Consider the following 16623-nt stretch of genomic DNA (forward strand, 5'->3'; position numbering starts at 1 on the left):
GCTTTAAGTGTAGCTGGGGAGAGTGGAGGCTGCCCAAATGAAAAGCACTTACAAATTGTCACCAAGCAACACGCCAAATTTCAAAATCATGAGAGGGAAGGCCAATAAAGTTTATCAAAATGACTTCATTATTTTTAAAGAAACACCATTGTCTTTCAATGAAACACATTGTATAGCCTAACATATAAAAGCTCATATACATTTTTAAAATAATGTAAGTCACAAGTGACATAATCAACTTCATAGGCTTAAAAATCTTTTTTACATTCAAAAATCAACCAATGAAAAAAAAAAAAAATCAACCAATGGATCCAGAGATGAAATCCTATATTCTTTAGAATTTGATGTTAAAGATTCGTTTTGGCCATAAAACCTCAGATTTTTCAACACTTACCATGACTGAAATGTCTTATTCAATGATATACAAATTCCATATTTCAAAGGCTTGAATTTAGATTTTATTCAGTTTTAAACTGCATTTGTAAATTAAAAAGATTTGTAAGCTAAGGAGGAGAAGAGGAAAGAGGTTAATTTAAAAATGAGTTAAGGGCCTCCATGGTGGCACAGTGGTTAAGAATCCGCCTGCCAATGTAAGGAACACGAGTTCGAGCCCTGGTCTGGGAAGATCCCACATGCCACGGAATAACAAGCCCGTGTGCCACAACTACTGAGCCTGAGCTCTAGGGCCTGCAAGCCACAACTACTGAGCCCACGTGCCACAACTACTGAAGCTGCACGCTTAGAGCCTGTGCTCTGCAACAAGAGAAGCCACGACAATGAGAAGGCCGCCCACTGCAACGAAGAGTAGCCCCCGCTAGCCGCAGAGAAAGCCCGTGTGCAGCAATGAAGACCCAACGCAGCCAAAAATAAATAAATTTATTTTTAAAATTTAAAAATAAATAATAAAAATGAGTTAAGATGAGTGTAACAGAAGTTTTTGTTTTCTGTGGACCTCAGGTGGTCGAATTGTGTTAACCATGATGCTTTGTTCATACTGTATCTTTGTCATTAGTTCATGCAAGGCCTTCTCCATTTTATTATTTGTTTAATGATGTAATGAGCCCAGGTATTTTTATACTTTTTAAATGCAAATTTAAACCATATTGTTTTTGCATCCACCACATGTCACCAGAAGAACTACCACCTTTTTTCAACCTAAAAATGTAACTTGCACAATTTCCCACAGTGTAAAAATAGAAGACTACATAATTTTAATGGCTCCCTGGCATTTTTGTCTACCATATGGACCATCATTTATTTAACCAATCCCATTCCGTAGCAGTGTGTTTGGATCTATTTTGTTTCCAGTGTTTTACTACTGTCAATAATTGCTCTGCTGAACATAAACATTTTTGCTAGACTTAGCATAGAAGTCAGGGCTAGATTTCTTAGAAGTGACACCACTGGGTCATAAAGAAGGGAGCCTGACTGGTAGAGATAAAGCTTCCCCCAGATAAGAAATTCTTCTGGGAAGGTGCAGAGGGGGAAACAAGCAAGGAGTTTATGGCCATATTTGCTTGGCAGAAGTAACAAAAAAATGAGGCTAGTAAAAAAGACAACCAGGTTTGGAAGTTTGTATTTGAAACAATAAACAATAGTGAACCATTTGTAGGTTCTTAAGAACTAAATGCTATTAGAGAAGAATATTTCTAGCAGATCAACTAACTAGGAGAGGCGTGACATAATGAAAACTTGATGTTGGGTGATGACCCTGAAAAACCACCTCAACTAATCAGCTAAGAATCCACAGGACTTGAAGAACTGAATTAAAAGGGCAAAGAGGAGGGAAAGATCATTTTGGAAAATGATTCCAGATTTTCCAGGCTGGACAACCCAGAAACCAGACTCCTAAGATTCTTTGATTTATAATTATTTTATAATTTATAAATTTAGAATTTATTTCTAAATAAAGCTAAGATTTATTGAGACAATACTATAGGGCAGATAGTAAGTAACCTAGCAATAGGAGATGGCTGACTGTTAGAGCCGGCTACATAATTAGTAGAGCCCAGAGCAAGAGGAAAATGTGGGGCGCTTGCTCAAAGACTTTTGAGAATTTCAAAAGGTGACGGCAGAACGTTAAGGCAAGTGTGGGCCTCTGAAGCCGCCCTGGTGACAACAGATACTAAGGTCCGATCTAGCGATCTAGAAAACAGGAGGCATCACCCGAAGGGCTAACCACACCCTCTCCCTCCGAGCGAGAGCGAGCCCCAGAAGGAGATGCCAGGGAATCCAAGGGCCCCCGCTCTCCTAAGCAGCACTTCTAAGAGAGTGCGGGCTGGGGGCGCTGAGGTGCAGCTTGGACCCTGGGCCTATGCTCCCGGCACGGTAGCTCGACCCACCCCCGCCACCCCACCCAGCACGGGCGAGGATCCCGAGGTACACAAGTCCTGGCCTTGGACTCAGCCGGGTTACTCATAAACCCGGAGGAGGGGGTAGGAGGCGCCGCGCGTGCACACCCCGGACAAGCGGCCCGCGGCGGAGAAGCACCCCAAGGACAGATGGTCTAAGAAAAGTCCGCAAATCCCTGAAGGCCCAGGAGGAGTCTGAGTGGAACAGACGAAAGGCGGGCGGAGACACTTGGGGTTGCTAAGGGAGCGTCTGCAAAGAGCGCGGAGGGAAGCCAGGGGTCATCTAGAAAGCTGCCAAAACGGCTAACGGGCGGTCTACAAAGGGCGGTCCCCACAAGAACAAGGCTTCCGGAAGCTAAGCCCGGAAGGGCGGGTGCGAAGGCCTGTGACTTGAGCACATTCCAAAAGCCCCGGTCACCCCTTAGGGCAAGGACGGCTGTAGCTGCAGCCGGCGAAAAGAGAAAAGCTAAAGCCGGACAGGGACCAGGGGAGGAAAGAGTAGGCCCTTAGAGATCGCCTGAAAAGTGCGAAGCCCAATTAACCTAAGGGACCGACAGCAAATTGTACCCCTTGCTAAGCCACCTCTCCCAAGCACACCAACTTCTTTTGTAAGCCCCGCCCCTCGTCCATTAAGTCTAGTTCCGTTGTCTCTGATTCAGGAAGTAGCCGATTCCCTACTTACTCCTCCCACAACAAGGAGCTACTGCCCCTACTGGGTCGCGCGCTTTCTCCTCCCCTCAAACCCCTTGAGCACTTTCTCCCGCCCATCTGTCAATCACCGCGCTCAGCTGTCCAGTGAGCGGGCCAAGGGGGCGGGGCCACCAGGGGCGTCGCGTGACGTCTGCAGTCAGCCAGCCGCGGAGCCGGGAGATGAGTGTCGAAGGAGGCGCGTGACGGAGAAGCGGTTGGCCGACTCCGCGGCGGCAGTCGTAAACAAGGCCTCGCGCCGCTCCGGGCCCTACGACCGCTCCTGGCTGGTGGGTGGTCTCGCGCGGGGCGGTAACCTCCGGCTTTGTGGGAGGTGCTTCTCGGCTTTTTCCCTGCCTACCCCCGCTTAGTGTACACACCCCCGGTACACCACGTGGGCGTGAGGCAAGGAAGGAGGGGGGCTGTAGGCCGAATTTTAACCTCATTGGTTGTTGCTGCCGCCGGCTTTCGCAAGGGAGTTCTCTGATTGGCCGATAAGGGGGGCGTCGGGGGGGGGGCTCTGACTCCTAAGGCTTCTGATTGGTTAGATGGGGTAAGCTAATGAGACGCTTTCTTCCGCGAGGGGTTTTGATTGGCCGGCCAGAGAGGTTACCTGGGAATCCACCCCCACCCCAGGGACTTTGATAGGTGAGTTTGAGGTAGAAACTGAGAAATTCCTCTTCAAAGGATTCTTACTGGTGAGCTAGGGTCGTGCCCTAGGCTTCACTCTGCTTTTTTTGCTTCACAGGATCGGGAAAGGTTTGTGTTCCCGAAGCCTTGGGAGTTGTTACAGGCTAAGGAGAAGGGATCTCAGTCTCTAGGAAGGGTCGCCCTCCTAGAGACAGCTACTATCGTATCTCAGGACGCTCTGGTGTTTCTAGAGCAGGCTTTGCTTTCACCAAATCCAAGGAGGTGACAGGAGGAGTCCCTGCACAGGACTTAAGGATGCTGTGACCAGAAGATGGGATCACGGAACAGCAGCAGCGCAGGAACTGGGTCCGGAGACCCTTCCGAGGGCTTGCCCCGAAGAGGGACTGGCCTGCGTAGGAGTGAGGAAGAGGAAGAGGAGGATGAAGATGTGGATCTGGCCCAGGTACTGGCCTATCTCCTACGCAGGTAACTTACCCCCTGGTGTTTCCCCACCAGGTGCCACCACAGCCCCTTGATCCCAGCTCCAGTCAGGGGAGTTACAGAGAATAGGGAATGAGATTAGCCCAGGACAGCTGATCTGTTTGAGCAGAACAGCTTTCCCTGCTGGACACTCTCCGCACTCAGCTTCATACCCAGTAAGAGTGGTTCTTGCCTAGGGAGGGTCAACAGGATGGCTGGCTCTTGTGTTTGAGGGGACTGTTCAAGGTAGTCTCTCTACCTATGACTACACAAATGTAACCTATTTTCCAAGTAAGTAAAAAAAAAAAGGGGGGTGGGGGGGGTTCCCTGGTGGGAAGGGAGTGATGTGAGGGCTGAAGAAAAGAGTTAGGGAAGTGGGTGTTGAACTTAAGTGAAGTTATTGACACATGATATGAGGCCACGTGGATTTACTTGAAAAACAAGTTTAAATTAACCTAACTCTAATCCTGTTCTTGAGGAAAGAATGCTTTGAGGGAAGTGACCACCAGGAATTGACTGGAAAGGGATGCAGCTGGCTTTGGTTCTTAGCTGTGGCTCCCTGGGGAGAAGACGAGCTTGGGAATCCCTTCAGAAAACCACGTTCTATGCTGGACTCCTTGGGCAGAGGCTCAGAAGGAAATGCTCTCAGAATTTTTAGCTCTCTGGGAAATCAATTTAGTAGATCTGTCAACATCCATGCAATGTTGGGGTTTTCTACTCCTGCTGCGAGAGTGAGAATTAGTTTCCCAGTGTGTCTTATAGGAGACAAAATAACAGCCAAGGTCTAGTCAGCCTCAAACCTCAAAATGGGGACAGTATGAGGGTTTGAGGACAAGGTGGTCTAAGAACTACATAGCTATTGACTCTGAATTTGGTTGATTTGGGGAAGGGATCCTCCCCTTTATCATGGGGGGGGGGTCTCTCCACAGAGGCCAAGTGAGGTTGGTGCAGGGAGGAGGTGCAGCAAATTTACAGCTCATCCAGGCCCTCTCGGACTCGGAGGAAGAGCATGACAGTGCCTGGGATGGTCGTCTTGGAGACCGATACAACCCACCCGGTAAGACGAAAGGCAGACTGAGACATAATATCAGAGGACTTCCATTAGAAAGCCTTTTTTTAAAACTAACTTCGGCAAAAATTGAAAGAAAAAGATGAGATAATTCAGGGAATGAGGGAGTCTTTGCAGCCCCAGTATATTCAGTCACATTGAGTAGATTGAGCACAGCTCTGCTAACTGTCCTCTGAGTCTGGAAAAGACCTAGGATGAAACTTGTGTTTGGTACTCACAGTGGATGCAACCCCTGACACACGGGAGCTGGAATGCAATGAGATCAAGACACAAGTGGAGTTGGCCACAGGGCGGCTGGGGCTTAGGCGGGTAGCCCGGGAGCACAGCTTTCCTCAAATGCTGCACCAGGTAGGCCTCTCTACTTCCAGCCAGCCTGGCAGCAGGCCTATCAATGCAGCCAGAAGCTGCAATCCCAGAGAAGAGGGAAGTAAACTTCCCAAGGATGCCTCAAGTGCTGGAGCTGGAGAGCTCTTAGCCAGCCTGAGCTGGAGTTTGGTGGGACATACTACTGTGTGCGGGGTTCGTTTCTGTAGCAAGAGCAATATTTTTGGAGGACGGGGGTTGGTGTGGCTGAAGTGGCCCTCTGTTTCTGCTAGCAATATTCCCCAATCCCTTCCTTTAGAGAGAACGGGGCCTCTGCCACCAGGGAAGCTTCTCCCTTGGAGAACGGTCTCGAATGATGTCTCAGTGAGTATGGGGCTTGGTGGAGAGGTTCCAAGGGCCAGATAGGTCTGATTTCCTAAACTGTGAAGGGATCAGTGTTAAAGGATCCTCAGGGATATTAAGTTTAGGTTATGTGGGGTTGAGGCTTTGAGAGTGAACAAAGTGGAAAAGTATAGCAATTGAGAGGATGATAGAATGATTCAAAGAAAGGGGCTTATACCCAAAGCCAAAGGGAAGAATGCCCTTGTACTCACATCCAGCTCTGTTAGGATTCTGCAAACTGGGACATTCCCCATCCTGAGCTCCCCTTACCCTCACTTTCCCTCTGCTTCCCAGCTTCTTGCCCAATGATCTGGGCTTCACTGATACCTACTCTCAGAAGGCTTTCTGTGGCATCTACAGCAAAGATGGTCAAATCTTCATGTCTGCTTGTCAAGGTACCAGACCCTAGTCCTACCAACTGCCCTAGAACAACAGACGTTCTCCCTGACTGAGGCTAGAAAGCCCCAGACCCAGGGAGCTCAGACCCTGGCTTAGGGATGCTTAGCTAGAACACATCCCATGATCAAGGGAAGATTCCACAGATGAGTGGTGAGTGAGAGAGGTCTGATCTAGGGAGGATTCCAGGAGGGTGTTCCCTAATTCTGCCTGATCCCCACTCACACAGACCAGACAATCCGACTGTATGACTGCCGGTATGGCCGCTTTCATAAATTCAAGAGCATCAAGGCCCGGGATGTAGGCTGGAGCGTCTTGGATGTGGCCTTCACCCCTGACGGGAACCATTTCCTTTACTCCAGCTGGTCTGATTACAGTGAGTGTGCCCCAGACCACCATCGTCTCTTCAGCCTGGGAGCTGAGGTCTCCAAATGCCCATCTCCTCCATGCCATGACTCCACGCCTTCTCCTGGGCAGATCACTCCCAGGGTCCAACATCCTTCCCTTTTGTTCCGTCTCCTCCCTAGCTTCACTTCCACCCTCCTAACCTCAGTCCTGAAAGATTCTTGTTTCTCTTGCTTCTCTTAGTTCATATCTGCAACATCTACGGGGAGGGAGACACACATACTGCCCTGGATCTAAGGTACTGGCTTCCTTTCCTGGTTAGACTCATCAGAAACTTCTCAAGGAAGGCTCTCCAGGAGCAAACCTCTTGAACTGGAACTCCTGCTTAGAGGGAAAAGTACACTGGTTGCAAGTTTCTCATTGTGGATTCCTGGGAGGGGACCACCCAGCCTGTCAGCCAGAGGACCAGAGTAAAATAGATGGCTGCAGGATTCTTCCCGGCTTCTCACTGAGGTGCTCCACGTTCTGGCACGTGCTGGCACGACTTCTTTTTCTCTCAGCAGTGTGCCCCACGGCCCTCATCAGATTCTGTATAGATTAACCAGGGCTAAAGGGAAGTCCACTTAACGCAGCTCCTCCTTTGCTCTTTTCAGGCCAGATGAGCGTCGCTTTGCTGTCTTCTCCATCGCTGTCTCCTCAGATGGGCGAGAAGTGCTAGGAGGGTGAGTGTTTGTGGGGATGCCTCTGTCACTTAATGAGATAGGAGTTCTCCCAGAGACCAGCTCTGCCGTTACAGAGACTGCACTGGACACCTGTACCCAGGCAGCTGTGGAGAACAACCAGGCCTTCTCCGGGGCCAAGGTTTATGAGTTGCTTCACTTCTCACTCACCATTTCTGCAGCATGAGATGGGAGGTCTCAAACCTCCTCGCAAACACAGCTAACTCTTCTCCCACCTCCTGTATAAGAAGAGAGAAGGGCTCTCCCCTCAGCAGGACTTCGAGACAACAGTCTCTCCAGAGCACACGTAGCATGGGTCCTCTCGGTCCTGGCTCCAGAACCCTCTTTTTCCGTTCCCTTTCAGGGCCAATGATGGCTGCCTGTACGTCTTTGATCGAGAACAGAACCGACGTACCCTTCAGGTATTGCTCCCGAGACTTGAAGCCTCTGCCTCCTGGTGCTTGGCCGATTGGAAGACCTAGAAAGACCTGGCCCCCTTCTCCCCTAGATTGAGTCCCATGAGGATGATGTGAATGCGGTGGCCTTTGCTGACATCAGCTCCCAAATCCTGTTCTCTGGGGGTGACGATGCCATCTGCAAAGTGTGGGATCGACGCACCATGCGGGAGGATGACCCCAAGCCCGTGGGTGCGCTGGCTGGACATCAAGATGGCATCACCTTCATTGACAGCAAGGTGGGCGTAGAGTCAGGACTGCACAGCCAGGCGACTGAGGTTGTGGTTGTCCAGGAGGGTGTCAGAGTGGACGGGTGTGGGAACTCGCCAAGCTCCTCATTAGCCAGGGTTTACAGGAGCTGGAGTTTAGGGAAGAGGCTTAAGCCACGAGACGTGAGGATTGGTACCCACCATCCCTCAAGGAGCAGGGCTTTCTGTACAAGAAGAGTAGAAGACGATCTGACCCAGTATAGAACAGGAGCCCAGCCAGCGCCCCAGGCAAAGAAGGGGAAACCTAGCCAGGGTGTGGGGTCTGTGGTAGGAAACCAATGGTGAGGCCCACCTGGATGAAGAAAGAGGCAACCAAAGTTAAAGGACCAGGGTTCATACTCCTGAGCTGGGGAGGGGGAGCTGGACTGACAGACACTGACATCTGCAAGCTCCGATGCTTCATTATCCATCTTGGGATTCACAGGGAGATGCCCGGTATCTCATCTCCAACTCCAAAGACCAGACCATCAAGCTCTGGGATATCCGACGCTTTTCTAGCCGGGAAGGCATGGAAGCCTCTCGCCAGGCTGCCACACAGCAAAACTGGGACTACCGCTGGCAGCAGGTGCCCAAAAAAGGTGAGAGCGGATGTAGAACCGGAGATCTGGAGAGTGAAGGGTCGGGGGTGATAGTTAAAACATTTAACCCCTGGCAAGGCCTGGCATGGGCGCCGTGGATGGGCCAAAGCCTGGAGCCCTCCCCCTTGCCAGGCATTAACTCTTCGTTTGCTGAACCATGGGAGAGCCAGGGGTTCTCAGTGTAGGGGCTGGGGATCCCTCCAAACCTACGAATGCAAAAGTATTTCAGCGTCTTGACCATCAGCAGAGCCGTATTGGTGTGTATCAGCTGACTGTTAGATGGGGAAAGAGCCACCAGTTGGGAATTGCAAAGGCAATTGTCTTTGAGCATCAGTCTTTGCTGAGGACCAGTGATACAGGGGAATCCAGACTCCCTAACCCAGGGCTCACCCTGCATCCCTCCCCAGCCTGGCGGAAGCTGAAGCTCCCAGGGGACAGCTCCTTGATGACCTACCGGGGCCATGGGGTGCTGCATACCCTCATCCGCTGCCGATTCTCCCCCACCCATAGCACCGGCCAGCAGTTCATCTACAGTGGCTGCTCCACTGGCAAAGTGGTCGGTAAGGACGGTGTCTGAACAGGGGGCCTCGGGAAGGGCAGCCGTGTTCCCCTGGCATTCTACCTGTAACCACCAGTGACTACCTTAAGAAGCCCAGTGACAGTTACAAGTGAAATTTCATTTAGCCTGGAGCAGGGAGGCTTAAACGGAGAAAGAGAAAACATTCTATTCATCAGCATTTTAAATTAAGAAAAGGAACACAGAATTCTAGTCAGTAAATATACTAGATTGCCAGAAATATACTCAGTTCTGTTTTTCAGCCAGCCAAGGGAAGAGATTGCAGATGAAAGGTAGGAGGGAACAGAGACAAACAGAATGACACAAGAAGACAGCAGCAAGTAGTAAAAGATGTACAGCCACTGACGTAGGAGGAATGCACGAAAAGAAACACACAGTCACAGGAGCCTAAGACAGTGCCACGCCTAGGGAGGCCCTGACATGGAGGCCTATCCGGGGAGAGAGAAAGGTGCACCCACGTCCAGAAAAGGAACAGCACGTTCACATGTCTGTGGAGACAGCCCATTGTTCACTTTTGTGGTGTCTTCCATATCTTGTGGGCTTTTAAGAAAATGGCTACTTTAAAGCCACATTTCATTTTCTTAACTGTAGACCCTGTGACATTTAGCTAAGGGCCAGAGATACCCAAGCTCTGCTAGACCATACCCTCAACCTGAGGTAGGGAAAAGAAACTAACACCATCCTCGGGCATGGGCTTTGCTCCCCTGGGAAAACGGGAAGTTGTCTGAGAGGCAGGTAAGTGGTGCTGCTCAAAGAGAGATGAGGGGTGGCTCGAAGGTCTTCTGGCGGCCCCTCTCCACTCTGGCCTTTCCTGGACAGTGTACGACCTCCTCAGCGGCCACATCGTGAAGAAGCTGACCAACCACAAGGCCTGTGTGCGTGACGTCAGCTGGCACCCCTTCGAGGAGAAGATTGTCAGCAGTTCGGTGAGGATGCTGTGGTTAGGGGGGCCAGTGTGTGTCTGGGACTTGGACCCGGGAGGGAGCAGTGCCTCCTGACTACTTGCCACCCTCTGCCCCGCAGTGGGACGGGAACCTGCGTCTGTGGCAGTACCGCCAGGCTGAGTACTTCCAGGATGACATGCCAGAGTCTGAGGAACACCCGAGCACCCCTGCCCCAATGTCCCACCCCTCTACAGCCTTTTCCTCACCCCAGTAGATCTGACTTCCAGCCCCATTCATGGGTGAGCCTTTTGACATCTCTACGCCTCCTCCCTTTCTCCCTTCTGGGGGATCTTTGGGGAATCAGTGGCATTGGGTGGGGAGAAACAGAAGCCCAGGCTTCGGCCCTCTAGCTAAGCCCCGGGAGGGAGATCCTCCCCTTGGGGCAGAGTGGTCTTCTCACGTGCTCACACCCATCAACTTGGGTCTCCGTCTCTGGTCAGGGTCTGGCAGGACTGCCATTATCTGGTCAGCAGGAGTAACGTCCTGAGTGTTTTTAATCTTGTTTGGTTGTTAAGTCTTAGCTCCTAGAGTAGATGCCTGGGGCCAGGTCTGAACTGAACCAGGCCCATTGCCCAGGCCTTCGCGCGTTGAGGACTAAACTGGTCAATCAGGGCCAGGCGTCCTTGCCTTTCTTCCAGAGGTCCTAATGGCTAGAGCTCTAGCCCCTCAGGGGAGGGGGGAATGGGGAAGGTGTGTCCTCAGCACCCTCCCTGGCTGGGAATTACGTCTTCTCTCTCACGTGTCTGGGTCTTTGGGGTAGGCAGGCTGTGGTGTGAGAGGCTCCGTGTGACCCCACACAGGGCGGGCCCTCCCCTCCCCGAGTGTTCCCTCGTGCAGGAGGCCAGCAGCTTCGAGGAGGGATGTTGAAGTAGGACTCCTTCGTCCTCTCACTGGCTTTGGCTCCCTCAATAAACTCTCTGTGGGAACCTAGCTTAGTGTCCGTCTGTCTCTCTCTTCTTCCTGTCTGAGATCTTTTATCCTCTCACTTCAAGAAAACAGTTTCAACAGAGCCTTCAGATATGCTCCTCTGTGGGAGGAAACACTGCTTTGATGCCCCAAGATGAACGGAAATACCAGAATCATTAGTTAACTGAGCTTTGCAACAGGGAGTCCCTCACCAACCTCAGAAACTTCCCAGCAAGCAGAAGTAGAGATAACAGGAAATAAACACATTTTAGATGAGAACCTGGAACACCCACATCAGCTCTGCCCTGGAGCTGGTCCAGTCTATGGAAGGAAGTAGCCCAGAGCCAGAGAGCACCTGGTGGGCACTGATGCCAGGTCCCATCTGGGCACTTCACACTTAGAACCTTATCCACCTCACAGCCACCCTTTTTTTACAGGTGAGGAAATGGAGGTGTGCAGAGGTCAGGCACCATGCCCCAGGGCAGACCCATGTTATGGTCAGTAGGGGAGCAGCTCTGATTGATCTTCCCCATTATCTCTAAGGAACCTGGATGCACACCTCCAGGGGGGGTCTTAAAGACACAGCAAGGGGTTAAAAGATGTACCTATTCAGCAGCAAAGCAGGTAGTTTTAAAAGAATAAAGGGACTTCCCTGGCGGTCCAGTGGTTAGGACTCTGAGCTTCCATTGCAGGAGGCCCGGGTTTGATCCCTGGTAGGGGAACTAAGATCCCACATGCCTCGCGGTGTGGCCTAAATAAATACATAAATAAATTTTTTAAAATAAAAGAAATTGTCCAGATGCTTGGCCTCCATATGCTCTCTTTCCTCCAGTTGATCCGCTTGCATGAAACTGTCATGCAGATCTCCTTTCCCACCAGCCCTTTTCGTTCCCCCTCTGCCTCTTCATCCAGAGATGCCAACCTGTCTCACCCAGAACTGTTTTACCTCCAGGATGCCAAAGGTAGAGGCCAATTAAAATTATTAGTGTCCTCAAAGCCTCATTTAGTCAAGGCCCCAAGGGCCATCTATTCTTCTCATTAAGAAATGCATTTCTGGGCTTCCCTGGTGGCACAGTGGTTAAGAATCCACCTGCCAACGCAGGGGACACGGCTTTGAGCCCTGGTCCAGGAAGATCCCACATGCCGTGGAGCAACTAAGCCCATGTGCTGCAAGTACTGAGCCTGCGCTCTAGAGCCCGCGAGCCACAACTGCTGAGCCCGCATGTCACAACTACTGAAACCCGTGCACCTAGAGCCCATGCTCCGCAACAAGAGAAGCCACCGCAATGAGAAGCCCATGCACCGCAACGAAGAGTAGCCCCCGCTCACCACTACTAGAGAAGAGCTCGTGCGCAGCAACAAAGACCCAATGCAGCCAAAAATAAATAAAATAAATTAATTTTTTAAAAAAGAAACCTTTATAAGTTCCATTTGAAAAAAATGCATTTCCAATACAATTTTAGTTTATTATTAATTATCAAACTGTGTGGAATGTTTGTTGTACAAATAATACATTTTGTACTACTAACAATTTTGAAATTTGTACTAGTAAAAAAATAGGAAATTCAATACAGAAAAAAAAGTTTAACCTTGTGATCACAGGAAATGTGTAAAAATTGTTTCAAATTATCCTTTTGGCAGAGAAGTGTGATCAATGAAAGACTTTCAGGCATAAAAACATTAGGATAATTTCTGTGGGGAAAGAATGGAAGTGTTATTTCTGACTCTTAAGATCTTGTCACATGTTTTTAAATGAAAAACTGTGAGGTATATAATCACAGTAGTGTTTAGATTCCATTGGATATATTTAAAAGAGTGATAAAGATAGCTTTATTTTTGAAATGTCAACATATACGATACACTGGAAATTATGTCCTTTGCAACTATTTAAAATTACAATGTAAAATTTTGTGTCAACTTAAAAACGTGTGAGTGCTTCTGTAGGTCTTCAGGTATAGGATCCCTGAGCACAGACTATGTCAAGGTGTGGGCTGTAGGATCTGCAAGGATCCTGGTTGGTTAATCCATCTTGGTCAGTTTGCAGATGATGGCACTGAGGACCAAGGATGGTTAGTTGATTTTCTCAAAGTCACAGAGTTGGGCCAGAACCCAGGTGCCCTTTCTTGCTCATTCCTTTCACTACTTCACGGGCCTCCACTGTGCTCTGAGATCCCACCACCAGTTTTGAGGAATGAGGAAGGAAGACAAAAAGGGATCTCAAAACAGTTACTGAATATCAGGGACTTCCCTTGGGTAGGTTGCTCACCGCCCTATGGGTCCAGCCTCAGTGGTAAGGCTGGGAGGCCAAGTCCCAGGATAATTGGTTGGGGGACACAACCTTAGGATTTGATGGACTCCAGGCTGGGGATCTTCCTTCTAGTGTCTCCACCACCCACTATCACCTGGGAGTGAACCTGATCTTCGGGGCTCTGAGAGTCTGACCTGGGCGGGGTGGGGGTGACTTTGGCTGACCAAACAGAGACAGGCAGACCCAAACAGGCTGTGGCCAAAAACATCCCATGTTTCGGTCGTGGCCCTGAAACATGAACTAGGACATGGTTCCAGCCTAGAGGGTCAAGGAGGCACAGGACTAACAGGGAAGGACACAGGCTGCTGTCAGGACACACACCCAAGGCAAGAACACTGCTGACGTGGCAGCCCTCCGCCCCAGCCTCTTACTGCCCCCCGCCCCTCTCCCCCGCCTGCCAGCTGCCAACAGGGCTCTGCCCTGTGTCTGCTACACCTGTCACTGTCTGTCCTTGTCCAGGGGGAGCCCCATCAGCCCCTCCTCAGCTGCCCAGCAGAGCAAGCTGTTAGTGGGGAGGGGAGGGAACATGGAGCGGGGGCCGGCGGTGGGGGCAGGGCGGGGGACCGGGGCCCAGATCTGGGCACTGCTGGGCTGCTTGGTCAGGGTGCTGCTCTGGGTGGCCTCTGCTCTGCTATACTTTGGAAGCGAACAGGCTGCCCGCCTCCTGGGCAGCCCCTGCTTACGGCGCCTCTACCATGCCTGGTTGGCAGCAGTGGTCATCTTCGGGCCCCTTCTGCAGTTCCATGTCAACCCTCGGACCATCTTTGCCAGCCATGGCAACTTCTTCAACATGTGAGTCCACTAGAGGCCGTGGGCGCTGGCTCCCTGGGCTCTGGGATCCCAGCTCCCTCCTCCAGGTTTCTGTGCTCTTGCCAGTCCAGGACACTAAAAATAGGCTAGGAGGTTGAGGAGAAGGTCAGAGGGGGAGGGGAACAGAGTCATGGGGGTACAGGAACAGCGCCGAAGAGGAAACATGGGCCCTAGAAGGCTGAATGGGCCGCTAAGGAGATGGCCAAGTTCAAGTGCATGGGGGGAGAAGGGGGAGAGGGCCCAGGAAACAGAGAACCGGGAACGACAGATGCGACTGGAGGCAGGGCCGTGATGGGAACGTAGAGCAGGGTGGGGAGATGGGGCTGAGGGGGTCTCAGCAGCCCTCCCTCTTCTCTGCCACAGAAAGTTTGTGAATTCAGCATGGGGCTGGACGTGCACCTTCCTGGGGGGCTTCGTGTTGCTGGTGGTGTTCCTGGCTACACGGCGCGTGGCAGTGACTGCCCGGCACCTGAGCCGCTTGGTGGTTGGGGCAGCTGTGTGGCGGGGTGCCGGCAGGGCCTTCCTGCTCATCGAGGACCTGACGGGCTCCTGCTTCGAGCCTCTGCCCCAGGGCCTGCTGCTCCGCGAGCTGCCGGACCGCCGCAGCTGCCTGGCGGCCGGCCACCAGTGGCGGGGCTACACCGTCTCCTCCCACACCTTCCTGCTCACCTTCTGCTGCCTGCTCATGGCCGAGGAAGCAGCAGTGTTCGCCAAGTACCTGGCCCACGGGCTGCCCGCCGGCGCACCCCTGCGCCTTGTCTTCCTGCTCAACGTGCTGCTGCTGGGCCTCTGGAACTTCTTGCTGCTCTGCACCGTCATCTATTTCCACCAATATACTCACAAGGTGGTGGGCGCCGCGGTGGGGACCTTTGCCTGGTACCTCACCTACGGCAGCTGGTATCATCAGCCCTGGTCTCCGGGGATCCCGGGCCATGGGCTCTTCCCTCACCCCCACTCCAGCCACAAGCATAACTGAAAGAAATAAAGGCACTTTAGGCCTGGCTCTGGCTCCGCTCATCATTGGGCTGGCGGGACCTGCAAAGGGTGGGAAGGGTAAGAAGAGAGTGTGATGGTCGCCAGGTTTCCTCAGCAAGACCTTGCTGTCGCTGACCTTGAATGCCCTTGTGCTTGATCGCTATCCCTCCTGTTCTTTCAGTCTCCTAGTCCCTGCAGACATCAAGCTCTTTGGGGCTCTGATGTCAAGGACTGGCACTGCCAGGTCGGGTAGCAGTGCCCTTAGGTATGGGTGGCATTCCCACTGAGCAGATGCTCCATCTCCAGCCTGGTTGATTTGTTTTCCCTGCCTCCAGCATTGAATCCCCCTCTGCCATCCTCAGGAGCCTGCCTATCTGGGCACCCTACTCACAGTCGCTTCCTACCCTGTCTTCCCGTAGGGAGTCTATATGTGCTCATTTACTTAAAAGATGTTCATTAAGCCAATGTGAATAAGAAAGACAAGGTTTCTGCTGTTTGGGGGCCCATGGGTTACTGCCTGATGATAAACTCATAAATAATAACAGCAAACACTTGTGCTTACTGTGTGTTGGGCACCATTCTAAGTGTCTATAAATTCACGCATATTTAGCCCTCACAACACTATGAGCTAGGGCTGGTAGCGTTCCAATTGTACACTTGTGAAAATGGAGGCACAGCGTTTAAGTAACTTTTTCACAACTAGTAAATATCGGAGCCAGAATTATTAACCCAGGCATTATGGGTCTGTTGTCTGTGTTCTAAGTCGGGGATCAGCAAACAACAGCCCTCCTGTGGCCAGTGTTTGAATGGCCTGAGAGCTAAGAAATGGTTTTACAATTTTAATGGTTGAAAAAAAATCAAATAAGAATATTTCTTGACAGGTGAACATTACATGAAATTCAAATGCCAGTGTCCATAAATAAAGTTTTATGGGAACTAGCCACGCTAATCCATTTAACTGTTTACCTGCTACAATGGCAGAGTTGAGTAGTTCCTACTGGCACTACAAAGTCTAAAATATTTACTATCTGGCCTTTTATGGAAAAGGTTTGCCAGTCCCTGGTCTAAACCACACTATCCCCAGAAAATAAACCGGCTAATTTCAGAAAGATAGTGCTATGAAGGTACTAAAACAGGCTGCTTTCTAATAGACTTGGAGGGAGTTCCTTTATAAGGAAGATAGAGTTCTCTCTGAAGAAGTGACATTTAAGCTGAGAACGGAATGACATCCTGAGGCAGGGGAAGGGGAGTATCAGGCAAAGGGATTAGCAAGGACAAAGGCCCTGAGGCAGGAATGAACTTGTTGCAAACAGGTTTGAGAAACAGCTGGAAAGTCCAGGTATTTATAACTGAAATGAAAGAGGGAGAAAGCAGTGGAAAGTGAAGTTGAAGGGGAACAGGTGCCAGACAGGCCTTTTG

At 50.9% G+C, this 16623-nt stretch overlaps 2 protein-coding genes across 3 annotated transcripts; both read left to right on the forward strand.

Moving 5' to 3' along the window:
- The first annotated feature begins 3574 nt into the window (after positions 1-3574).
- DCAF11 (DDB1 and CUL4 associated factor 11) lies at positions 3575-11766 on the forward strand. Of its 2 annotated transcripts, none has more exons than XM_030854610.3 (14): positions 3575-4154; positions 5078-5205; positions 5438-5565; positions 5840-5904; positions 6217-6317; positions 6548-6694; positions 6907-6961; positions 7317-7385; positions 7747-7804; positions 7891-8076; positions 8531-8684; positions 9092-9244; positions 10081-10187; positions 10285-11765. In XM_030854610.3, exons 1-14 carry the CDS (start codon positions 4000-4002, stop codon positions 10417-10419), a joined length of 1641 nt encoding a protein of 546 aa, XP_030710470.1. In that variant the 5' UTR covers positions 3575-3999; the 3' UTR covers positions 10420-11765. The 2 variants fall into 2 exon arrangements, with proteins under 2 accessions (XP_030710470.1, XP_030710474.1); XM_030854614.3 differs by having other exon boundaries at positions 3576-4131; positions 10285-11766.
- Positions 11767-13945: 2179 nt separating this feature from the next.
- Positions 13946-15205, forward strand: FITM1 (fat storage inducing transmembrane protein 1). Its single transcript, XM_030854621.2, has 2 exons — positions 13946-14211; positions 14593-15205. The coding sequence occupies exons 1-2, from the start codon at positions 13946-13948 to the stop codon at positions 15203-15205; spliced, it is 879 nt and encodes a 292-aa protein (XP_030710481.1).
- Positions 15206-16623: the final 1418 nt, after the last annotated feature.

Source organism: Globicephala melas, chromosome 2 (genome assembly GCF_963455315.2).
Source record: "Globicephala melas chromosome 2, mGloMel1.2, whole genome shotgun sequence".
NCBI lineage: Eukaryota > Metazoa > Chordata > Mammalia > Artiodactyla > Delphinidae > Globicephala > Globicephala melas.

What these genes read in the sequence shown, in the direction of transcription:
- DCAF11 (XM_030854610.3), top strand. Translation starts at nt 4,000, where the DNA reads ATGGGATCACGGAACAGCAGCAGCGCAGGAACTGGGTCCGGAGACCCT. An exon ending in TTCCTCAAATGCTGCACCAG is followed by an intron (nt 5,566 to 5,839) that starts GTAGGCCTCTCT and finishes CCCTTCCTTTAG; the next exon opens with AGAGAACGGGGCCTCTGCCA. An exon ending in CGGTCTCGAATGATGTCTCA is followed by an intron (nt 5,905 to 6,216) that starts GTGAGTATGGGG and finishes TCTGCTTCCCAG; the next exon opens with CTTCTTGCCCAATGATCTGG.
- FITM1 (XM_030854621.2), top strand. Translation starts at nt 13,946, where the DNA reads ATGGAGCGGGGGCCGGCGGTGGGGGCAGGGCGGGGGACCGGGGCCCAG. An exon ending in CATGGCAACTTCTTCAACAT is followed by an intron (nt 14,212 to 14,592) that starts GTGAGTCCACTA and finishes TCTCTGCCACAG; the next exon opens with AAAGTTTGTGAATTCAGCAT.